The following is a 26,376-nucleotide window of genomic DNA, read 5'->3' as shown; positions in this document are numbered from 1 at the left end:
GTATTATCATATTATACATAAATATTTGTTATGTTCTATAATGTTCTATAAACAAAGATTATAGAGTACCTAAGTAGGGTATAGTCATTTGACCTGTTGTCTCCTTTAGAATAGTATCTATTGGCTGCTTTAGGGATAATGAGCCATACTGATAAGATAGGTGATTAAAGATTTCTTTCATTTTCAACATTATTTAAGCTTTCTGAGAATTTAAGAATCTTTCTAATATATCTCTATCCTGAATGCTGTGCTCATAATAGGTTTTCAGTAAGTGTTGAGTTATAGGAGCTACTATTTTAGTGTTGAATTCTGATGCTGATTTATAAACTTAATACAGTTTCACCACATCTGAGTTCTTGAGACTTCTGAATATTTAGCTTAGGTTTTAAATGCTTATTATGCTTGATTGAAACAACTATAATTTTTCAGGCCAATTAACTAGTCCTTGCCATTTAAACAAACAAAACCCCCCTAAGATTAGATTCTTACAACATTAGTTACACTTGTTTAACTTATTGTTTTTATTTATTTACATATGTTTTTAATTTTTACTTATTTTTGAGAGCAAGAACACAACTCAGGAGAGGGGGAAGGGGCAGAGGGAGAAGCAGACTCACCGCTGAGCAGGGACGCCGATGCAAACTTGATCCCAGGACCCCGGGATCATGACCTGAGCTGAAGGCAGACGATTAAGCCCCTGAGCCACTCAGATGCCCATACATGCTTAGCTTATACAGATTAATTTGTTATAGGTCTGTGCTTTAGTAGCTTTAGTATGTGTGTGTTTTTTGTTTTTGTTTTTCAAGCTATATTATTAATTTTGGTATGTATACTCTCCCATGATACCAACACTAACTACCATCAAGATAAGGGACAATTTCTGTCCCCTCCAAAAGTTTACTCATGCCTAGTCCTGCTCATGCCAGGATAACAACTGGTGTTGTTTTTATCAGTATAATTTGCATTTCCTAGAATTTTGCCTAAATAGAATCAGACCAAAAAAAAAAATTAGAATCAGACAGTATATTGTCTTTCGTCAGTCTTTCACTCAGCATGATTATTTTGAGAGTAGTCATTGCTCATATCAGTAGTGCATTGGTTGTTATTGTTTTCCATTGTATGGATGTACCACAACTGATGTGTGCTTTCATTTGTTGGTGGACATTTTGATTGTTTCCCCCATCTCTGACTCTTACAAATAAAGCTGGTATGAACATTTGTGAACAGGTCTTTGTATGAATTTATGCTTTCCATTCTCTTGGATAAATATCTAGTGGTAGGAATGAGTAGGTCAACTAGTAGGTATATGTATAACTTTTAAAAAATTACCAAACTGTTTCCAAAGTAGTTGTACTATTTCACATTCCTACCAACAGTATATGGTGAATTTCAGTGGTTCCATGTCCTTACCAATTCTCAGATGTTAGTTGTTTTAATTTGTGGAATTTCAATAGATGTGTATATCCATTGATATCTCTTTGTAATTTTGACTTGTGTTTCCTTTAATGACAAATGATGTTGAGCATTTTTTCATGTGATGATTGCCCTGGCCAGAAGCTCTACTGCAATGTTAAACAAAGGTGGTGAGAATGAACATCCTGTTCTTGCCCTATTACTGATTTTAGGGGGAAAGCATTCAGTTTTTCACTACTGAGTATAATGATAGCTTTGGGACTTTTATAGGTTGCCTTTATTAGATTGAGGAAGACCTTATTTACTTCTTGTTTGTTGAGTGTTTTTATCCTGAAAGGACATTGGATTTTGTCAAATGCTTTTTCTGTTTATTTAAGTGATCATGTAATATTTGCCTTTTATTCTCTTGGTGTGGTGTATTACATTTATTGATTTTTGCTTGTTTACTCAAGCTTGTATTTCCTGGAATAGTATATTTTTTTATGTTGATAGATTTGGTTGGCTAGTATTTCGATGAGGGTTTTAGTGTCTATATTCATATGGGATGTTGGTCTATAGTTTTCTAGTGATGTCTTTTGGCTTTAGTATCAGGCTTATACTGGTTTTAGAGACTACTTTGAAAAGTTACCTTCTTCTGGTTTTTGGAAGAACTTGGAAAGAATTGGTTCCAATTCTTTAGGTGTTTGGTAGAAATCATCAGTGAAGCCATTAGGCTTTAAAAATCACTAATTGAAATTATTGTTACGGATCTATTCAGACTTTTAATTTCTTCTTGAGCAAGTTTCTATAGTTTGTGTCTTTGTAGGATTTGTCTATTACAGCTAAGATATCTAATTTTTGGCGTGTAGTTGTCCATAGTTTTCTCATAATCCTTTTTATTTCTGTAAGGTTGGTAGTGCTGTCCCATCTTTTATTCCTGGTTTTAGTAATTTGTATCTTCTTTTTTTCTTTTTTCTTGGCCAGTCTAGCTAAAGGATTATCAATATTGTCAATCTTTTAAAGAAGTAAATAATTTTGTTTATTTTTCAGTTATTTTTTGTATTCTCTATTTCAGTAATTTCTATTCTATGATTTCTTTCTTTTTGCTTGCTCTAGATTTACTTTGTTTTTCTCCCCATTGCTCAGAGTGGAGTCTTAAATCAATATAACCTAACATGTTTAGGTTATTGATTTGAAATTTTTTTTTATTATATGTGCATTTATAGCTATAAATGTATAGGTACTACTTTAGTTGCTTACTGTATGTTTTGTATGTTGTGTTTTTGTCTTCTCCCTAAGGATTTTCTAATTTCCTTATGATTTCTTCTTGACCCATTGGTTATTTAGGAGTGTGCTGTTTAATTCCAGCGTACTCATGAATTTCCAAAATTTCCTTTTATTATTTATGATTTTACTCTGTTGTTGTAGGAGGAGATGCTTTGTGTTATTTCGATCCTTTCAGAATTTTTGAGGCCTATTTTATGGCCTAACCTGGAAAATGGTCCATATACACTTGAGAAGAATGTGTATTTTGTTGTTGTTGGGTAGAGTATTTCTATCATTTAGCTTTCGGCCTATTTATATCTTTTATTCGAAAGTGTGTCTTTTATAGACAGCATTAAATTGGGCTTGCCTTATTTGTCTCCTGTCTCACAGAATTGACTTCCTAGTGTCTTGACAAGCCCTCTTCCCTTTCCTTTCCTTTCCTTTCCTCTCTTTCTTTTTCAAGAGAGAGAGTACCCTGTGCATGGTGGGGAGGGGAGGGTGGGCTAGGGGTATGACTGAGGCACAGGGAAAGGGAGAGAGAGAACCTTAAACAGACTCTACACACAGCAAGGAGTGGACCCGGGCTTGATCTCTGGATCCTGAGATCATGACCGAAGCCAAAATCAAGAGTTGGACGCTTAACTGAGCAACCCAGGCACCCCAACCCTATTTCTTTATATCTTTATGATTTTTTAGTTGTTTCAGGAAGAAGTTGTATCCTTTCCTTCTTAATTCATCTTACATGGAAGTAGTAGTCTTAGTTTTTGTTTCAATAAAATAATTAGCATATGACTTAGGAATAACCTACATAAAACCTTAACTGAACTTAGATTTAGAACTTCTATTAACCTGAAGTTTGTATGGGTTTATTGTATTTTAGGAAGTATATCGGGGTATAATAAAAAACTAATATAAAAGAAGATAATAAAACACTTTTCTGAAGGATTCTATGGAATTTTTTTTAATATAGTTGGCTACTGTTAGGTAATATCTTAACTGATGCAGTTGTCAAAATTAAGATAGACTCACATGGAAGATCTTTTTTTGTGACATGAGATGTCTTTGAATGCAGTTTTCCAATTTTATTAAGTTTTAAAAGTTGAAGTTTTAAAACTAAACTTTTTAATTTTTCAGCCATATTAACGAGGATAAGAGAAAAACAGAAGCCCAAAAGCAAATTTTTGATGTTGTTTATGAAGTAGATGGCTGCCCAGTAAGTATTCATTTTTGATGAGTGTCAGTTTATTTTTTATTATTTAGATTCTGTATTTTAAATATGAACAGAATTTTGGCACCATCTTCTTTTTTCTTTTTATTTTCATTTTTCCTTTTTTTCTTCTTAAAATTTATTTATTCTAGAGGGTGGGAAGGGACTGAGGGAGAGGGAGAGAAAGTTATCTGAAGCAGAGTCCTCACTGAGCACATAGCCCAGTGTAGGGCTCTATCCCTGAGATAATGACCTGAGCCAAAAGCAAGACCCAGATGCTTAATCAATTAAGGCACTCGGGTGCCCAGCACCATTTTCTTTTAAATGGTAACTTTTTAAAAAGATTACTACCAAGTGACTCTTTTACTAATATTTTCAATCTATACAGGCTAATCTTTTGTCTTCTCACCGAAGCTTAGTCCAGCGAGTTGAAACAATTTCTCTAGGTGAACACCCCTGTGACAGAGGAGAGCAAGTAACTCTCTTTCTCTTCAATGACTGCCTGGAGGTAAATTTGTTCTTAATGTAGTATAATAAACTGCTGATTTATGTGACTTCCCTGAATATTTAAAGCCAAGCTTTGATTGAAGTATAATATACAAGTTAATGTAATCAGTTTTTTGAGACCACTGGTTTAACACTATTAATAGACTGCTTTTAGAGAAGGCCAATACTAGGAAGTACGATAAATTTTCATGACTTAAAATACAAGTCAAAATGAAAAATTTGGTTTATTTTCATGCTAATAAATGCTTAGGTTAAGAACTTTAGGAACTTCTTGTTTCTATGTATGTTTGTTCCAGATCCACAAAGTAATTCGAAATTTAAGTAGATTTTTCAAGCAAAGAGGGAGCCTGTATTTTGTTGATGAGTGGGATAATGTGATTATTTACTACTATGAATTGTGATCCCTGATTTTTGCTTAAAACCACCCATTTTAGGGTGAGTGGTTGGTGTATCAGATGAGGTGCGATGATTTTAATTTTAAATTTCTCCTCTATTCAGGAATTTCCCACATATTAATTCTGTGGGCAAATTGAATCATCTTTGTGTGCTTTTCCAACTCTTTTCTTAGTAGTGTATTTTTAAACAACTAAACAGTCTAATAGAAGATATAAAGATGTGTATTTTCCTTTATCTCAGAAAAAAAAAATACCTGTGTATTTTGAAAATAAATACTAACCAGAAGACTTTTGATATTTCTGTTATTGAGTAACTTGCTGTTGCTTTCATTGCAGGGATTTGATGGGTTTCCTTTTTCTTTAAAGTCTGTATCTCTTCCATTTATGCTTTTCTACTTCTCTAGAAGTGCTGCCCTCTTATGTATATTATTATTTAAAGTATAAAATACAAGGGAATTTTAAAGAACCAACCATGCGCAGTTACAGGTATAATAAAATTTCACCAAAACTTGATTTGTGTTAAATGCAGAGTTTTGTTGTAGTGAGGTTAATAAAAAATGATATTTTTATTGGTCAGTAATGTCACAAAAGATAGTGAAAATACTACACATAATTGACCATACCCTGAACTGAAAAAGTCATAAAAAATCATGAGGCAGATAATTTTGAACTACTTGTCACCTCCATGAGGAGAACTTCAGCTTGCTTTTGGAGGACAGGGGCTGGGTGAAGTCAATTTCCAGTGGGGTTTTACTGTACGTAATTGTTCAGTACTTCTATTTATTTACTTCTCTTAAAAGCCTATTTTAGGTTTTTTCCCATTGACGTGCCCAGGTCAACTGGCTCCATTGTCTGTACTTCTATGCTAATCTATTCTGGGTTTTATCCTCTTAATCTTGACAGAGTTGTGGTTTACTTTAAATTTTTGGTCATATGTCTTCAAATTCCATGAAGTTTTCTATAACTGGCTCATCGACTTACCTGCCACTTTAATTCCTGTCATTGGTTATTCCCTATAGCTTCTGAGTTCATTATGTGATATTCCAGTTTCCTATTTCTTTTACCTTCTTAAGTCCACTGACTTTTTGTTCTGTGTATCTCAGCTCTCTCTCTTAGAATCATATTAACCAAAACAGCTCTATCCCCAACATTCAAATTAGACTTCAAGATTTATAATTCTAAACTTTTATTCCTTAGCTTGTTTAAAACAAAACAAAACCCTTAGCAAATTTGCTAATATGATAAATGTTAGAAACATTTAAAATGGATAAAGATCTAAATTGACTTCTTTTAAATTTGACAGTTGATGTTTTCCTGAAGCTAAGCTGATAGAGGATTTACAGACATGTTTCCTTTTTATATTTTATCTGTGCTTTGAATTTTTACTTTGGTGTGCTAGCATTTGTGTCATCACTATTGGTACTTGTTATTGTTTTTTCTTTTTAAAAAAATGAACTTTAAAATTACTTGCTTATCCAAATTGATTTCAACGTATATTCAGATTTATAGTGGAAATTACTTGAAGTCTTTATTGCTTATTTTTCCTATGTTAATATAAATTTTAATATTTGATAATGTAACATAGATCTATATCCTATTTCTGCTTCAGTGTGAATATGATATTGACTGTCTTTTGCATTTTTAGCCAGACTTTGTCATTCATGATGATGACCAGTCTCAATTCATTAATTAACTTACCCTAAATCATTTTGTGTTAATGTCTTTCAGTTGATCATGACCTCAAAAATGATGTTCTTCTAAAAAAGCAAAATAGTACACTAGACTTTCATGGAAATGAAAAAAATAAATTTAAAGACCTTAGAAAATTCACAGAAGTCAGTACATTATGAATCACAGGGTTCTTTCTGATTTTATTACTGTCTTCCCCTGAGTTACTTTACCTATCTCTTTCTCTTGCAGGAATTCCTAGTTTAGGTAAAGTTAATCTTAACACTGCACCTTATAATTTGTATCATTTGCATAATGTATTGTTTAGTTAGTTCTTTACTCTGCCTCTTTCTCAATGGTGTGTAAATATAATGAGACCCAGAACCATTTCTGTGTTTTTTACTCTTTTGTCTTCAATGCCTTGTACAGGATCTGAGATTGTGAATTCTGCTCTTAAACTAAAATCGATTATCTTTTGAACCTGAGACCAAGATCCAGAGCAACTCTTCCCCTTTCTGAACTCAAGGCTTTTTGTTGAAGATTCCTCTGTCCTTCAAGGCTATTCCCTCTCAAAATGCTTCTAAGTTCTTTCACACCTCTGGGACCTTTTGCATAGATCTTCTTTGGTCTGTTTTCCTGACTTTTAACATTCTTCTCATACATACATGAGCATTTCTTTTACACAACTTCATGCCTGTATGAATTAGTCACATGGTAACTCTGCTTTTTATCACAGAGTAATTCTCAAATGACTAATTGTCAAATGGATCTCATGTAAATTTATATGATTATTATCATTTTTATGTATTTGGTCTTTGTTTTCATCATATTATTTTTTTCTATACTCAGATAGCAAGAAAACGACACAAGGTTATTGGCACTTTTAGGAGTCCTCCTGGCCATACCCGACCCCCAGCTTCTCTTAAGCATATTCATCTAATGCCTCTTTCTCAAATTAAGAAGGTACTGGACATAAGAGAAACAGAAGGTATGTTCACTGGATAAACTGTTGGCAGAAAATAACTTTATTCATTGTAGGTTTGATTCAGTTCCTTTTGTTTTTGTTTTAAACTGGTAAACTCTCCTTTTATTTTTATTTTTAAAGATTTATTTATTTGAGAGAGAGAGCGCACAAGCGTGTGAGCTGGGGGAGGGGCAGAGAGAAGGGGAGGGAGACAGTCTCAAGCAGACTCACCACTGAGCATGGAGCCTGACATGGGTTTGATCTCATAACTTTGAGATCATGACCTGAGTTGAAATCAAGTGTTGGACGCTTAACCAACTGAGCCACCCAGGCACTCCTAAACTGGTAAATTATCTTTAAATACAGTTGGTTAGTTTTTGTAATTTTTCTTAGATATCTATCCCCACTCTTCTCTCGGAACCTACTTGATATCTTACTTTTCTTAAATGAAAATGCTCTCTCAACCTGTGGGATATCTTCCATCCCTTAAGGGATAAAGTAGTTTTTAAATGGTTCTATGTCAAGATAGTGCCCTAGGGGCACCTAGGTGGCTCTGTGGGTTGGGCCTCTGCCTTCAGCTCAGGTCATTATCCCAGGGTCCTGGGATGGAGCCCCACACTCCGGCTCTCCGCTCAGTGGGAAGCCTGCTTTCCCCTCTCTCTGCCTGCCTCTCTGCTTACTTGTGAGCTCTGTCAAATAAATAAATAAAATATTAAAAAAAAAACGTGAAAGTTAAAGATAGTGCCCTAATCTAGCTCTTACCACAACAAAACTTACTTTTATTTCTTCAGAATCCAAAAGAAATCACCAGTCTATTGCCTGTACTCTGCATCTTATTCCTTCCCTGTCAGCAATGGCTGCATTGCTAGAAATATGTTTAGGATATGGCTGGAAAAGAAGTACTTGAATAAATGCACCCAAAATAACTATGGTAGAATTAACATGGGTCAAATGTGTATTAAGGAGAGTTTCCTCTCAAGCTTGATAGTGTTAGGGAGATTCTCTGAAAGCCTGAAATTACCAAAAGTTTATACCTACCAAAACCTGTATCATCTGGTTAGTTGGCATCTAGTGATGTGTGTGTATGACCATATTTTAGATGTTAGACATAATGTTTTTATGGTGTAAGCTGGTTTCATTACTGATCCCGCCCACTAATAATGGAAAACTTTGAAGTTTATGAGAAACAAAGAAAACTTGAACAGCAACTTATATTGTTACCTTGATTTGATTGTCAGATTCTGGATTTATTAAGGGTTAAAATAGTGCATTTATTTAAATCACCTCCATATTTTTGGATTTGACTTATAGATTATAATTATTATTTAAAATAGGTTCTGTTTTAGCATTTTGGTCCAAAAACATTTTGTAACAGTTTTGATATTTGGATATTTTATTTCTTTGAACTTGATTTAAGTTACCAAATTAATCTTACAATACCATTTTAATTTAAAACTTAAATTTAGGAGTTCTAAGAAATGATATCATCTAATTCAAAAAACTATCTCATAGAAAATACTACTTAATGTCAGTAAATTTCATTGTTGGTTTCTTACATGGTACTTACTATTATAATTCTTACCAGTGTTTCAATGTAGTATGGATGTTCTTTGTCCAGTTAAAAATAGAGGGATAGAATGATCTCCTTGGGGGAAAAAAAAATAGAGGGATAAAAAGGGTGGAGAAGAGATAACTTTATTGGAATTTATTGCTCTGAGGAAAGCTTGAATAAATCTATCATTTCTAAGGAGTAACACTTAATGTTTATACTTATTCTGGAACCTTAGATTGCCATAATGCTTTTGCCTTGCTTGTGAGGCCACCAACAGAGCGGGCAAATGTGCTGCTCAGTTTCCAGATGACATCAGAGGAACTTCCAAAAGAAAACTGGTTAAAGATGCTGTGTCGACATGTAGCCAATACCATTTGTAAAGCTGACGCTGTAAGTTCTTAAACAACTATTAAAATGAAAGCTTTAACTTCATTGCAATGCTTTCAGACTAACCCTGTACCTTTCTGATGACTCGGTGATTATGAATGTAGAAGAGTTTTAGTTTTACGTGAATTGAGGAAAACTGGTTTAAAAAGCTGTTTTGGAAAAGATTTTTAAAAATATAGACACACGGACATTTTGAGTCCCTAACTTACAGATAGGTCCTCAAAGCCTAATAGCTTCTGTGCCTTTCTGACTTGTGAGGCTTTTGGGACTTGTTCTGATGTACCCTGAGATTTTTTTTTTTTTTTTAATTTTATTTATTTATTTGACAGATAGAGATCACAAGTAGGCAGAGAAGCAGGCTGGCAGAGAAAGGAAGGGAAGCAGGCACCCTGCTGAGCAGAGAGCCTGATGTGGGGCTTGATCCCAGGACCCTGGGATCATGACCTGAGCTGAAGGCAGCAGCTTTAACCCACTGAGCCACCCAGGCGCCCCATACCCTGAGTTTTTTATTGGTGCTCTATGACCTGGCTGTTTGTAAAATAGAGGGTATCTTGTTCTAATCTTTTATCTTATTGAAAGCAATAGATGAGTTGTAGCAAGCTGTTTTTTCTGTTCGGCAAGTTGCCTATCCGGTTTTCTCAGCCCAACCTCTGAAAATCAAATACCATTATAAATATATAATTATCTTACACAGTTTAACGTGCAAATACATTAGAAAATCAAATTACTAAAGTTAAATGACTCACAGAAATCAGAGAGCCTGTAGGAGATCTTGGATGAAATCTAGATCCCTTAACAGATAATTTGATTTCTTCATTATATATGGGAGAGACATGTGAAAGACAGGTATAGACCCTTCCGTCCTTGTACAAATGACATAGATAGAGGAGAATGTATTGATAAACAACCCTTTTCAGTACAGTAGCACTATAATGGAAATTTGCCTTGGACATTCCTGTTGGAATATTATTTTATCATAGTTAAGTCTGACCTTGAAGACTATTGAGGTATAATTTTAGTGGTTTATAGAGTAGATAATATTTGACTAAAACCTCCTACTTAAGTGTTAAGAACAATTAACAGACTTTTTTTTTAATAAGGAGGAGATTTAAGTTTCTTTTTCTTTCTTTTTTTTTTTTTTTCCGAGAGAGAGAGAGGATGAGAGCACAAGTTGGCAGAGAGGTAGGCTCTCCTCTGATTAGGGAGCCTGATGCCGTACTCGATCCAAGGAACCTAGGATCATGACTGGAGCTGAAGGCAGACACTAATGACTGAGCCATTCAGGCACCCGAGATTTCAGTTTTTGACAGGGAAAACCAAAGAATAAAATCCTGAGATTGACTACTTTGTCGTAATTGTCATTTACAGAACACTTCATCCAGCATGATTTGTTTTGTTTTTGTTTTTTTAATTTCTATGGGCCAACAATATGTTGTTATAAGTAAAAGATTGTTCCACAAAAGGTTCACAGAAGGCTAGTGCATACAACAGTACTAGCTTGAAAAATGATGGAGACAGCTTTTGTTAGAAAGTTTACAAAATGCTCATTGTTAGGAGGAATTTTTTTTTTCACAGCTCTCTAAGAATGCATATACAAAATGGATTACTGCCTATTATAGAAATTACTCCTACATTTATCATGTCAGACTAGATGGCTTATATAGTTATTTCCAAATTTATAACCATAATACTGAAGTGCTATCAATGGAAAAATTTTTGTAAATTTATTAGCCATAGTATGGCTAATAATTCTGGAACTAAAATGTAAACAGCTAATGGAAACATTTCATACATTAGCCACAAGATGGCAGCAAATGTTTAACTATGTCCTGATTTATACTTAAATCACAAAATTCTTTCAAGTTGCGAAATTTTGTTACTACGAAATATTTTGTAAATTGCGATATTCTCACTGACTTCAGTTGAGTTCTTTCCCACATTTAAGATACTACATAGAGTAAATTTTAAAAAGCCCCGAGTTGATATCTTACCATTTGATAACATTTGCCTGTTGAAGATTTCTAAATAAACACACATACACACACACATTGTAAAAGATAAAATTTTCTTGATTCTTTCAATCAGTAGTTTTTGTCCTTCTATTACAAATTTTGGGTTACCTAAACAATGGCAGCTTGCTTAATTAAGAGTCAAAGTAATACAGCTGTCTTATTCTGTACTGTTTCATTCTTCATGCCCATTTATAAATGACTTAAGAATTTTAAGCTGAAATGAAACCTAATCTAACCTCATTATTTTACCTGTGACATTAAGGCCAAGAATATAAAGCTTACATTAGAATCCAGGTATTCCAATTCTTGGTTAAACCCTTTTGTATAGCTTTTCTCGCCATGGGTATGGTGTCCCATTGTCTGTTCATTTAGAATTTAACATTAGAGTTTTAATCTGTTGAGAGTTTTATTCTCAGAATACTTAGGTTTGTATTTTTGGTCTCTTGCCAGCATGTAGCCTTTAAATGTATGGTCCATACTCTTAAGGTTCATATATTGCCTAAGGCCAGATGGTAGCTTTCTAAAGTCATTGCAGATTTCTAATCTCAAATATCAAAAGTATAATTTATTAACAAGTGGATTTAAACAATGTTATTCTTCCACTACCCCTACTTTGAATAGTTTAGAGGAAGTAATTTGAAAATTAAATGCCCAATGCTGCAGCTCAGTTCTTTTACTACTAATTCTTCAGATTTCTTTAAAAAAATATTATTTTTTAAAAATATTAAGTTTTAATATTTTAGTTAAATCACTACTGGCTACTTTTCAGTAGCAATATTCATTCTTAGAAATTCTGTTTACAAGTTTAAGAACTAGCTACATGAATAATAGACTGAAAGTAGAACATGTAAGAATTTGTGCTTCTGAGCCAATGTTATTTATAATGGAGTTATTATGATTTGTACTTAAAATTATTCTGCTGGTTATTAGCCACACATAATAAGTTGCTAATATAAATATTTGTTATTGGTACTATTTTAATTTGGCTAAAGCAGACATTCTGAGTTGTAAATATGATTATAGAGCTTGAGGAAATCACTGACGCACAAGCTAAGGGGAGGCATTACTAGTTATTTTTTCTTTAGCATCTGTGTTTGAGGACTAGTAGGAGAGGAGAGCTTAAAGAAAAAAGGGTCCGATAACTCACGTGTGTGGGCTCATTAGCTCAAGATGTCAGAAATGCTGGAAAATTTCTTTTGAATTAATACCCATGAATACATTTGTAGCGGAGATTTAATTTCTCCTGAAATTAATATGTCTCTCATTGGTAGAAATCGATGACTACTTTATTTCTTTCTTTTTTTTTTTGAAGATTTTATTTATTTATTTGACAGAGATCACAATTAGGCAGAGAGGCAGGGAGAGAGAGAGAGAGAGAGAGGAGGAAGCAGGCTCCCCCCGCTGAGCAGAGAGCCCGATGCGGGGCTCCCTCCCAGGACCCTGAGATCATGACCTGAGCCAAAGGCAGAGGCCTTAAGCCACTGAGCCACCCAGGTGCCCCCAGTTACTACTTTCTAATCTTAAAATTTGCAGATCTGTCTTTAGAACGAGTCTTAGGTACATGTGAATTTGGGGCTTATTGAAGAACTCCTTCTCTTTTTAGCCTTTAATCCTTGAGATATGTTGAAATCATGAAATGTTTTTAGAATTATATTAGTATGTTATTAAAAGTGAGTTTTAGTTCTAGCATAAATTTTATTTTTATTTTGGAAATTTAGAAGAGTAAAGTTTTTTTGGACGATTAATTTAGAGGAAAGAGTAAAGTTTTTATTTGGAGGGACTTTGCTTTTACTGATAATTACTTTTTAAAAAGTCTGGTATGTGGTTATGCTGTATTTATTAATTTCTAATATTCGAGAACATTTTATAATATCAGTGGAATTTTAATCTTAAGACAAGTTCAGCTTTTTTTACATTTCAGTGTTGGGTACTATAAAAGATAGTAAAAATAATTATGGTCAAAATTATTTAATCAAAACTTTAAATGCTTGATGTTAGTCTTCATACAATTTACTTTTTGACATAAAGTTCTTTGGTTGCAAGAAAGAACATTTAATTTACTTCACTAATAGGAATATCTCTTAAGGTGGGCTGGTGTCTTCTTGGTATTTCTTCTGCTATTGATTTTTAGCATAGTTGCCTGGAATTGTATAAATGGAGTTGAGTGGAGAGGTACTCATCAGGTTTATAAGAGTACATTAACTGATTACTATGGTAATGAAGTAGATGAGTAGTGCAATTGCCTAGTATTTTTGAGGCCAATAGGTTAAGCCTAAGGAGTTTAGCCAAGATTCAGGTATAAAAAGCTCACACAAGATATAGTATGAAGCCAAGTTGAGAGCTTAAGAAAAGAACAAAGCCATATATCACTCTTTCTGGCAATGGTTATGGTGAATTTCCCACCATTTCCCTGAGGCTTTAGACAGTCTCAGTATCCAATCCTCTGCAGAATTGCATGTCTGAGAGGCGTGAGTGGGGACGAGAGAGGAAAACTTGGGGAAAGACCAGGTCACGACAGTACGCCCAGGGTAGGTTTTTTCAGTATTTGGAATAGAGAGAATGGGAACTGTTAATAAGATAAGACTAGTAGAAGAAAACCTTGGAATAATAAAGAAGAGTTTCTCCTACTTTACATTTTTGTCTGTGATTTGCCCTATTTGCTTTTCTCTGTGTAGAGAGAACTAAAGGAAGTGTTTCCATCTTTATATCTTAGCAAACAGCTATACGTCTTCTCAGCCTCTAGAGCTACCTAGGTGCTTAGTCTTTCAGGCATTCTGAACCCAGAGCTTCTAGAAATGTAAAAGACCTCCTATCTTTGTACCCTAACCAAATTAGAAGTAGTTTATTTGTTTGTTGAGAGAAAACAGGAAGCCATCTGGTCTCTTTTCAGTTCAAAGTTTGTTATTATATGCTTAATAGTTAAGATAGCAATAGGAAAATATCTCTTATCTTTATTAGCAACTGCTTAGGGATTTCGTTTTATATTCATATTGTGAATTTTACTCTGTAATTTAAATGGAAAAATAATATTTGCACATAAGAAAAAATCAAATGGAGGAAGTATACACCAGTAAAACATATGCACCTGTCCCACTAGTCTTTTTTTCAGCAGTGCAACTTTTGACAGTTTCATCTGTCTTTCCAGAAAAAAAGAGTGTAGACACATCAATTTCTGGTTAGATGTATTCTTAGGTAATTTTCTATCTATAATTCTATTCATAAATGAGATCTTTTAGCTAAATTGTTTTCTAGCTGTCTTGTATGTAGGTTAATGTTTGATATGGATGTTAGTTTTGTAACTAGTCACTTTTATTAAATTAATTCTCCTATAGCTTCTAATTGTGTCCCACCTAATTCTATTGGACCTTTCAGTGTTTAATTTTTTTCAAGATTTATTTATTTGAGAGAGAGAGGGCGTGTGCATGAGCAGGAGGAGCAGAGAGAGAGGGAAAGACGATCTTAAGCAGACTCTATCCTGAGCGTGGAGCCCATTGTGGGGCTCGATCTCACAACTATGAGATCATGACCTGAGCCCAAAACTGAGAGTCTGACATTTAACTGACTTCACCACCCAGGCATCCCTTAAGTGTTTAATTTTTTTAAAATGTCTTGGGTTGACCAATTTAGAGTGAGCATTGATGAATTACTTTGAATTTTGAAAACAAAACATCATGAAGGAGGAGATATTTGTGTCAAAACATCCATTTTCTGAATTTCCTTTTGTATCTAGGAGCATAAAAAACTTCTAGCAAATAGGTTTTTAATATATATTTGTTTATTGAATGAAAGCCAGTTTGAAATGAAATCATATGAAACTAAAATTGAAAATGAAATGAGAACAAAATCAAATTCATAATACTAAAGTTACAGCTGTGCTTAGTTTATGGTATCATATGTACAGCAATGAAGGAAATGTGATCCTTTTATTATAAGATGTAGGAAATCTTAATGCAGAACCTTACAGGTGTATGTGAATGGGGATAAGGAAGACTCAGGGATAGGCAGAGCTTGAATCACAATCCTGACTGCTTTGTTTCTCATAAATACATATAAATAGTTTTTATTTTATTTTTTTTTAAAGACTTATTTATTTTAGAGAGCGAGCTCATGAGAGAGCATGGTAGTTGGCTGGAGGGGGGCAGGAGCAGAGGGAGAGAGTCCTCAGCAGACTCCCCGCTGAGCGTGGAGCCCAACACAGGGCTCTATTTCATGATCCTGAGATCATGACCTGAGCCAAAACCAAGAATTGAGGCTTAACTGACTGTGCCATCCAGGTGCCCCTCAGTAGTTTTTCTCTATGTTGGCAGTAACCAACTAGAAAGTATAGGAAAGGAAGACCCCTCTTTCTAATAAAACTTGGTATAAATTTAGGAATAGCCTTGTAAGAGATAAATGAAAGTTTTCTATTTTAAGGAAACTATATAATACTTTGCAGAGAAATCTATGATGTTCCTGAATGAGAATGCTGCAATTCTTTGTAGTTCTTATAAAATCCTACAGGAAATTTCTGGATTTTGACAGAATGACTCCAAAGATAATTTTTAAAGAAAAAGCAATTATAAAAAAAGTAAAGAACTGTACTTCTTTTATGAGATACTACATTTTTAAAGTTACAATGATAAGTACATTACTGCAAAATGAAAAGGATAAATGTCCGTGAAATAAGACTTTACACATGATAAATATAGTATTTTAACAATTTAATAAGATTGTTAATATATGGTGCTACGATAGTTGGTTAAATACGTAGGGAAGATTAGATATATATCCTAACCTCATATCGACATAAGTATGTAGGTAGATTCGTGAGTTAAAAGTGAAACCATTTAAAAAACTTGTAAGAAAATGTAGTTGTAGGTGGTGAATGTTGAATCTTGTTTTGCTTTCTTTGATGTTGAGTTTTAGGCATTCTCTATATATTCTGGATATTAATCCCTTCTCAGATACATCAGTTATATGATGTATATTTTCTCCTGTTCTGTTGGATTGCCACCTACTTAGTTGATAGAGTCTTTTGTACAACGTTTACCAATTTTTATTAAATCTCTTTTTTTGTTTTTCTTTTGTTGCCTCTGCCTGTGGTGTTATCTCCAAGATAGTACTGTTAAATCTAGTATCTTGAAGGTTTTGACCTATGTATTCTTATCTTATAAGAGTTTTATAGTTTTAGTTCTTATATTTAGATCTTTGATCTATTTTGAATTAATTTTTGTGTGTGATATAAGGTAAGGATCCAGCTTTATTCTTTTGCCTCTGGATATCTAGTTTTCCCAGCATCTTTGTTGAAAAGGCTGTACTTTTCCTATTGAATAATCTTAATGCCCTTGTCAAATCACTTGACCATATTATATGAGGGTTTATTTCTGGGCTCTCCATTCTGTTTCATTCCATTCTATTCTATATCTTAATGCCAATACAGTACTATTTTGATTATAGTAGTCTTCTTTTTTTAAGATTTATTTATTTTAGAGAGAGAGAAGAGAGTGGGGGTTAGGTAGAGGGGCAGGAATTCTCCAGCAACTCCCTGCTGAGGGAGGAGCCTGGCATAGGGCTCAATCCCGTGACCCCAAGATCGGGACCTGAATTGAAATCAAGAGTCAGATGCTCAACCAACTGAGCCACCCAGGCACCCTTTAGTAGCAGGTTTTTATTTTATTTATTTATTTATTTATTTATTTATTTTAATATTTTATTTATTTGACAGGGAGAAATCATAACGAGGCAGAGAGTCAGGCAGAGAGAGAGGAGGAAGCAGGCTCCCCGCTGAGTCGAGAGCCTGATTCGGGGCTTGATTTCAGGACCCTGGGATCATGACCTGAGCTGAATTCAGGCAGAGGCTTTTACCCACTGAGCCACCCAGGCGCCCCAGTAGTAGGTTCTTAAACCAAGAAGATTGAGACTGCCAACTTTGTGCCTTTTTCCCAGGATTGTCTTGACTATTTGGGGCCCCTTGTGATTGCATATGAACTTTGGCATGAAAATTTTTTTTTCTTTGCCAAAAAGTCGCTGGGATTTTGATAAGGATTTTATCAAATCTGTAGATTGCTTTGGGTAGTACTGACATGTTAATATTAAATCTTCCAATTCAAGAACACAGGATATTTTTCCAGTTATTCATGTATTTTTTAATTCCTTTCAGCAACAACATTTTGTAGTTTACAATGTATGTCTTTCATCTCTTTGATTAAGTTTATTCCTAAGTATTTTATTTTTTTCTGATGTGATATTTCTTAAGGAGAAGAAAGTAGAGGCATTTTGTGTTAGAAAATAATGAAATGATAAAATTAATTATCTTATAATCAGAAGAGACTTTTATCATCTGTTCATTAATAGTAATTCCTTTGAGTATATAATGATATGGAAAACCATAATATACAGCTAATTGAAAAATATAAGATATAAAACTGAATAGAACCACTCCAATTTTGTTAAAATAAAACATTTTTGTATATAAAAATATATGTAAGAAGTGTGTGTAAAATGTAAATAACAAATGACACTTAATTTGTTATTTTAATAGCAAATGATACTTGGTGGGTGTGGAGGCCAAGAAAAACAAATAGTTAACTTGCAGAGATCACAACCCTGCAAGACAGGAGTCTCCCTTGGTTTACAAATGTCCTAGAGATTTACAAGTAACTCAGTTCCTCAAGCCCTAACATCACCCTCCTCTCCATAAAACTGAAGGAGGCTGAGGCTGAAGAAAATGGAAACAAAGTTAAACCTAAATCTCACTAACAAGAACCCTTGTTAGGAGAAATGTCACATTCCACCAGGAAACTCCCAATTGTTGTCATGTTCGTGCCTCTTCAGAGGGAGAACGGCCTTGACTTGATAATAACCAGGACTTCAATATCCTGACAGTCTTCTTTACCCTGATAGCCCTTCTGAACATCCCCTTTGTCCTCACCTACTGCTGAGCCAGCAGTCGTGGCCCAATTATCTACTGCCGAGTCCACCCCCACTCTGTCTTTAAAAACTCTGACTGTAATCCAGTTCCGGGTCCAAGTCCCTACTCCGCTGTACCGGGTATACTTGGGCCCAAGCTTAAGCTTTTAAATAAACCCTTGTGTGATTGCATCGGTGTTGGCTCCTTGGTGGTCTCAGACATGAAAACTTGGGCATAACAGTGGGTAATTTTCTTATTTTTAAATTTTTCTTTCAAATTTTCTATAATGGAATTATTATTTTTTTATACTCAGGAAAAATATTAATAGCATTTTAAAAAGTTACTGATGGGGGCGCCTGGGTGGCTCAATGGGTTAAAGCCTCTGCCTTCAGCTCAGGTCATGATCCCAGGGTTCTGGGATCGAGCCCCGCATCAGGCTCTCTGCTCAGCGGGGAGCCTGCTTCCCCCTCTCTCTGTCTCTGCCTGCCTCTCTGCCCACTTGTGATCTGTCTGTCAAATAAATAAATAAATAAATAAATAAATAAATAAATAGTTACTGATGATTGCAAATAATATTACCTCATCAGAATTCGATAAGTGACAGTCTTAGCAAATGGACAAAGTGGAAAGAGAGGGTCTGGAATAGGCATGGTGAATTTGCTTGTTTTAAGAAGCTTTGGCAAAATCAAGCCTGTCTATTGGATGTCAATGGTAGAGAGTCAAAACAAGCAAACTGTAGAGTATGATTTTTAAGACTATTATTTGCAAGGGGGTTTAACATTTTATTTCAAAGAACTACTGTGCATTGTCTTGTTTCATAATTCCTGTGGATTAAATATGCAGATATTTTCTACATTTTGCATTTGAGAACATTTTCAGAAAAACCAATATTCACAAGGTTGTATTAAATTCTCTCTAGCCACAGAATGACAGTGGTGGAGGATAGTCTCAATAGTGCTAGACTAGCCGGGAAGCTTGATTCATGACCTAGATTTATAAATTTAAAGTGCAAATTGGTTATAGGAGTATGCAAAAATATTTTGTCTCCCCTGCTTTTTTCAAAAAGCCCAAATGAAATTTGAGCAAGTGATATTTTGGATTACTTGAAAATTAGTTGTCTCATTTAAGGTTAATTTTGATCAGTGTTCTTGGCCTATATGAACTCTTTGACTCCTTTTAGAATGTAACATAAACTACAAACCTAACTCCTCAGAAAACTGACCTTTGCATTTATGAACACACAGAATTCTGCACAGGATTTCAGGGAGGTTGCCTACCTCCTGTTTCTATCCATTAGCACTCCTAGGATCACAGATTCAGAACCTCCAATTTAGAATCCATCTAGATGTTGGCTGAGGAAGAAAGGAAAAAGGAAAAAGTCTAAGTTTTAATTTGAGATAATCTCAAGGAAATTGTTTCTTGATGTTGGTTTTATAGCAGACTTTATACTGAAGCATTATGTCCACTAAGGTTCTAACTTGTTGGTTTTAAGGTTGTTAAAAAGATTTTGTATTGAGTTCTTGTTTCAGTTGCTTTGGTGTCCATAGTCCTTGGAATGTATTTTTCACTTAGTGAATGCTAATTTTTTACTCTCCTTAAGTACACTTAAGAGTTGAAATTATGTCAAGCATATAAAAAGCCCAAGTAGCTTCGTTTGTATATACTCCCATGTGCTTAGAGCCTTGATTTTAGAAACAGTTGTGTATTTTTATTTTGTTTTACTTATTTATTTTAAAATAATAAAAAAGGGTTATTTTTTCAACAGGAGAATCTTATCTATAGTGCTGATCCAGAATCCTTTGAAGTAAATACTAAAGATATGGACAGTACATTGAGTAGAGCATCTAGAGCAATTAAAAAGACTTCAAAAAAGGTGAATCTTAGCTTATTATTTAACGTCTATCTCCAAAATGTATTTTTCAGAGTATACTAAAATAATATTGCCATAAATACCAGTATAAGGATAGTCTAACAGAGCTGTTTTCTTGGTTCTAGGAAATGGTGCATAGAGATAATAGTTTTAGTTCAGCAAATTCTTTTGCTCAGTAATTATAACAACTTGTTATCCCCCCCATTCTTGTTATAGTGATGCTTCTATGCACCATGCTTCACTATAAATGTACTGGTGATCGTTTAGATGTAGATATGTGTACATTCATCTTAAATATTGCCTCAGATATTTTTTGGCAATGGGCACTGACAGAATCAGGAGACCTGGGATCTATTCTTGACCATAAGTATGTTTTAGTTTCCTAATGATGAAGATCACTTCCCTTCTTAACCTATTAGAGTTGAGGACTATGTAAGAATGTTGGCAATGGGGTATTTATTTATTCATTTAAAGTGGGCTCCAAGCCTAGCATGGAGCCCAATATGGGGCTTGAACTCACTACCCTGAGGCAAAATCAAGTCAGATAACTGACTGAGCCACCCAGGCGCTCCTTGTAATGGGACATCTTAAAAGTAGAACTAGAATTTTAATAGTTCGAGCAAAATTTGCAGTCATGATCTACAATTTTTTGTTATTGTTTTCTTTGTTTTTGAGGGGAGGCCTTCTACTTTATTTAACCATCTTTGTATCTCCCAGCGTTTAATGTATACTAATAAACATGTTGAATAATGTCAAATGAGCTCTTTCACTTTTTTAATAAATAACTTGAGGTTCAAGTGGCCTTGGACTAAAGATTTCACAACCAAATTTTAGCAGAATCCAATAAAAACCCAGGTTTCTAATTTCCCAGGCCAGGTTTTTCCAGCCTGCTTTCTTTCTCCCTTTGGGCTGTAGTGCTTTATGAGTGCATGGTGGAATAGTCTGCAATATAGTACTTCATCTTCTCACACAGTTTTGTCCAAAGAAATTCTAATTCTGCCATATACCATTTGTAGAAAAACGTCATGTATATTTGGCATTGTTTATATTCTCATCAGTTGTATTAGATTTATCTATGCCTAATTAATTGTGACTCCTTTTATCTCTAGGTTACAAGAGCATTCTCTTTTTCAAAAACTCCAAAAAGAGCTCTGCGAAGGGCCCTTATGACATCCCAAAGCTCAGTGGAGGGAAGAAGTCCTTCCAGCAATGACAAGCATGTAATGAGTCGTCTGTCTAGCACATCATCATTAGCAGTAAGTGGCTTTGATCTAATGGGCTAAAGACTTACTCGTATTTATGGAGTTGGTATGGAATTTGTGAACTTTTTGAAGATGGAAGTCTTAATAAGTCTCTTTTTTTAAAATCTCTAAACTTTTAGCCTCTTTATTGGGTAAAGGTAACTGAGAGAAACTTCATTTAATGAACTAGAGACATACTTAGTGTATAATTTGATATGAAATTTTATTGGGATTGAGATACATTCAAAAATCTAAGAAAAGGAACATGTTTTATTTAGGCCCCTCACTTTAGTGTAAATAATAAAATGGTTCTGTTTATGGAGATTGGCTCCAAGAATATAGTGGAGATTGAGGTTTTTTGTTTTTAAACTATTTCTCTGATGAGTAGAATATAATGAGGGTGATATGGATTCTAAATTCATATGTGGAGGATGATATAGTTCTAAATTTTTTAATGTTTTAAATATTTTTAAGTGTTTTCTGAATAATTCAAATTCCTAGTGATGTCAGAATTATTAGATAATTAATATTAGGGACATTTCTAACATTTATTACTGTCACTAACTATATGAGTGATGTATCTCTATCTGTTCTTTATAAAATTATTATTGATCTAATCTACTAAGGTTAAGAAAAGCAAGTGACTCTTACTTCTTAGTTGTGTTTCCTTCAGTAAGTTTCTTATTCTCTTATCTTCATTTTTGCAGCTGAGAAGAAAAGAGATTAAAAGTACTTAACCATATAGGGTTAAGTATAAGGACTAAACACACACACACACACACACACACACAATGTGATTATCTAATGAGAAACAGTTTGAATAGTGGTTATCAACATGAACTCTGGAACTCACATGTTCAAATCCTGGCTCTGCTATTTGCTAGCTGTATGACTTTTGGCAAGTTATTAAAGATCTCTCTGTTTCAATTTCACTATCAGTTAGATGAATTTAAGGTAGTAGTTGTAAGGATTAAATAAGTTTATATATGCAAATTGCTTTGAATAGTTCCTGGCACATAGTGAATGGCCTACTGTTTTCTGAATGGTTGCCTTTTATTATATGAAATTTATAGATAAGGTACTTCATACACAAGAACTCTTATTTATTTATTTATTTTTTAAGGCAGTTGAGTCTCTAACCCAGAGACTTACAGTTTAACCTATGAGTATGTTTACACAAATTTTGGAGGAAGGTCAGCCTTCTAGTGGGAGGGAAGTTATGCTTGATAATATAAATATATGCAAAGAAATTTGATAAAATGAATTAAAGTGGACAAAATACAGTTAGGCCAAAGTACTGCCCCTTCTTTATATCCTGCATCTATATAACTGTAACTATTATAAGCATTGCTTTTCAAATGAATGTAATTGGATTTTACAGGAAATTTTTAGAAAATTATTTATGGTTTTGTCACTTTTCTGTAGATAATATAAATAAGAAGTACTTAAAATATCTTTAAGACATTCATGTCCTCTTCTCAATTGCTTATTTCTGTTCTAACAGATTGTCCATTCTGTTTCCACAAGCAATATAATTGGATTTACTAAGCATGTTTATGTACAGCGCTCAAACTCTACTGGTGGGCGCTCTCAAAACTCCTGGTTTCGATCTGTCCGTCATTCTGCCTCACGAGCTAGTTTTTCAGAGATACTAGAAGGAAGTATTGATTTTTCAAATTTCAAAAAAAGTCCTATCCAAGTCATCTTTGACATTTGTGAAGAATTAGGAGATATGCCAAGCAATAATGGAAACAAGCCTCGTGAAAATTTAATGTGAGCTTATTAGCTATTTGAAATTTATATTTGTGAAAAAAGAAAGTATTCTTTCTTCACTAAATCATTATTAGGTGGGTGGGTACTTCTGAATTCACAACTTTATAACTGCTTCGAATTCATAACAATTTAAGCTTAATAGAGATTCCTTGTGTATTGGCACATAAAAATTTTTTTGCTAGGTAATTTACTCTTACGTCCAGAAAAAAATCAATCCCCTTAGAAATTTTCCAATTTATGAAAATGATCATTTTACAAGAATAGTAATAATTTTGATGTAAAGTAGATTTTTATTCCAAATCTAATTCTTAATCTTAGATTTATGACATTTATATAAAATTCATGCTTTTTAATATGGCAAATCATAAACATTTCCCTTGAAGAAAATGTAAGCTTTTATACTATCTACTTAAATCATCTTTGTTATCACCTGAATGGTAATTCTTTACCAACCTAGCTCTTTAAATACTACATTTTACTACCTTGTTGATGAGAATTTACAGCCAGCTACCTTGTTGGCTCTAACTTTAGTTATAGTTAGACATTCATGTATGTTAAAATAAAGCAGTAGCTTTCTTTTATAATTCATTTTGTTTTATACCTGCTCTGAAGTTTTTGGTGTTCTTGTACGTGTTCCTTTGTTATTATTGAAAATTCTTATGATGTTTAACTTTGACCTCTGAAACAATAAATTTAGATAGCTTAGTAACTTAATAATCTATTATCAGAAGTGCTGCTATTTTGCTCAATTTTTATATGGAGCAAAATTATATACCTACACCTATGTATGGATTATACACATAATACAAAAACTGTAGGAATGTATGACCTTTAATTTTAGAGAATTATTTTTCATGAAGTAATTTCACTCCTCTTAATTTTGCTTTATGATTAAGAAGAAACCAGTAGGGTTTGTCTTTTTACCTCAAAAATTTACTGATTTATAGTTTTCTCAAAGAACCTGAAACAGTCTTTAATGTCACACCGAAATACCCTATTAGCAGTAAACCAGTTGAGTTAATATGTAGTTAACTAGCCTGTCCATTTGTTTTTTGTTTTCGAAATGCTAAAACAGTTTTAATTATGTTTTCTTCCTATCCCCCTTCCCCTCATTTAAATTATTTTATTTATTTAAAGAGTTTAGAATTTTGGATGTTTTAAAATTAATTGTTGTGTTAATTTGTAAAATAATATGCATCATGCTAAACTACGTTATAATTTTTTAAAAGAAAAATGTAAATATAAAAATATTTGTCTTGTCTTTACAGGGTATCCCATCTCCCTCCCTTGTCAGCCTGCCTTCCTTCTTTGAAAGAAGAAGTCATACTTTAAGCAGATCTACAACTCATTTGATATGAAGCTTAAAAAATGTTAATTTATAGCAACTTATAAACACTTCATACTCAAGAAACTGACTTAAATGGTACTTGTCATAAGCACTTGGTGAAAGCTGGAAAGAATATATAGGTAACACTAAAACTATGTCATTTGATTTTCTTCTTGAAAGAGTAAGATTAACCTCTTACATATTTTGAGTTAATTCATGTAAAAAATTATATTGATTTTGATGTAATTTTTCTCTTTGCTTGAATCTTTCATTTGAAGACCAATAATTTAAGTTATTCATGATATTAGTAGCTTTGCAACTTGACAATACTAAATAAATTTTATTGGTGGTTGCCAAATACTGCTGTGAATCTCTCTGTATATTGTCCATGAATGAATTTTTTGAAATACCTATTTGTGTATCTCAGTTTGTGAAGAGATTTAGTAATATCACAGAACTTACTAGATAAAACACCTGCACAGATTCCCAGTTAATAGTGGGGACTTGTTTCACCTATGCTGTTTGTAGTAGTTATTTAACTGCTCCTATTGCAGTTTATTGTATTCTCAAATGTTTTCAAGATCTAGAGTGTGGATTTTAAAAGATTTGCCCTCATTAACAAGAATAATAGTTAAAGGAGATGTTTCAAAATATTTTTGCAAATTGAGATAAGAACAGAAAGATTAAAGAATAATGTATATTTTGACAAATATGGTATTTGTGTATACTTGTTACTTTTTCAGGGACCATATATTTTGGGTGATTTTAGCCACTAGCAAATCTTCATTTAGTTTGATAGTGTGAGGAATTTTATTTTGAAGTATAAGACCATGGGGAAATTGTGGTATAGACTGTTATACATTTTATGAAATAATTCTAAAATTGACATCAGTTTTACCAATCTGCACTAAAATACATAGGTACTTGTATGGTCTGCCTTTTATTTTGGTCCCATAATTAAATGTAAAATCAAATACATTTATTTGCTGTTGTAAGATATCTTTCAAACCTGATGTTAATTTTCACAATAGGTTTTTTTTTTTTTATAGTGATACAAAATAATCAAGTTTTTATGAATTTTTTATTTTTATTTCCTATTTGTTTAGGGAGTACTGTAAACACTTAATTGTCATTTAACAATTTCCAGTCATCTGCTTTAATAGTTTAACTGACTATAGATTTTTTTCTATACCACATATTTGCCATTTTTAAATAGTAAATCACTCTACTGATAAATTTTAAAAGCAGTTGTATTAGTAAGAACTTTGTAAATAAATAATTAAAACTCAAGTATATTTTGTGTTTCATGTTTTTTGTTGTTTTTTTAAAGATTTATTTGTTTATTTTGGAGAGAGGGGGAGAGGAGCAGAAGGAATGGGAGAATGAGACCTTCCAGCAGACTCCCTGCTGAGCATGGAGTATGTTGCTGGGCTCCATCACAAGACCCTGAGATCATGACCTGAGCTGAAATCAAGAGTTGGACGTGGTACCAACTGAGCCACACAGGCACCCCTGTTTCGTGTTTTAAACAATTCCTTTACACCAATTTTCATAGGTCAGTATGAATGCTTAAATCAACTTCTCTCACATATTTGCTTGCCTATTTATTTGCTCATTCCTTTCTCCTTTAACATTTCTAAGCATTATATATACTGAGCTATATGTAGGACAGCAATTTTTAAAAAAATTATTTATTAGAAAGCATGAGCAGGAAGTTGTGAGGGGAGAGGGCGAAACAAACTCCCTGCTAAGCGTGGAGCCCTATGTGGGGTTTGATCCTCTTACCCTGAGATCGTGACCTGAGCTGAAGTAAGATGCTTAATGGACTGAGCCACCCAGATGCTCCAGGACAGCAGCTTTTTTTTTTTTTTTTTTTTTTAAAGATTTTTGTTATTTATTTGACAGAGAGAAATCACAAGTAGGCAG

The 26,376-nt window shown here is 33.6% G+C and overlaps 1 protein-coding gene and 1 pseudogene across 6 annotated transcripts in view; one reads left to right on the top strand and one right to left on the bottom strand.

Annotated features, from left to right (window-relative positions):
* The window catches only part of ECT2 (epithelial cell transforming 2), a 62,418-nt gene extending 36,678 nt beyond the window's left edge, over positions 1 to 25,740 (top strand). For 4 of the 6 annotated variants that reach the window (XM_059391535.1, XM_059391536.1, XM_059391534.1 and 1 more), the window contains 7 exons: positions 3,793 to 3,871; positions 4,254 to 4,373; positions 7,285 to 7,423; positions 9,187 to 9,341; positions 20,005 to 20,112; positions 21,219 to 21,365; positions 24,392 to 25,740. In XM_059391535.1, coding sequence (XP_059247518.1) covers positions 3,793 to 3,871; positions 4,254 to 4,373; positions 7,285 to 7,423; positions 9,187 to 9,341; positions 20,005 to 20,112; positions 21,219 to 21,365; positions 24,392 to 24,481 — 838 coding nt within the window. In that variant the 3' untranslated portion in view covers positions 24,482 to 25,740. Of the gene's footprint in view, positions 1 to 3,792; positions 3,872 to 4,253; positions 4,374 to 7,284; positions 7,424 to 9,186; positions 9,342 to 20,004; positions 20,113 to 21,218; positions 21,366 to 22,854; positions 23,124 to 24,391 lie in introns of all 6 variants that reach the window. The other 2 variants (XM_059391532.1, XM_059391531.1) reach the window with 1 other exon arrangement.
* On the bottom strand, positions 13,361 to 13,756 carry LOC132012550 (phosphatidylinositol N-acetylglucosaminyltransferase subunit P-like; annotated as a pseudogene).
* Positions 25,741 to 26,376: the final 636 nt, after the last annotated feature.

This window comes from Mustela nigripes, chromosome 2 (genome assembly GCF_022355385.1).
Source record: "Mustela nigripes isolate SB6536 chromosome 2, MUSNIG.SB6536, whole genome shotgun sequence".
NCBI classification, from domain to species: domain Eukaryota; kingdom Metazoa; phylum Chordata; class Mammalia; order Carnivora; family Mustelidae; genus Mustela; species Mustela nigripes.
The sequence above is the reverse complement of the archived record's forward strand: the minus strand, read 5'-3'. Positions and strand labels throughout refer to the sequence as shown.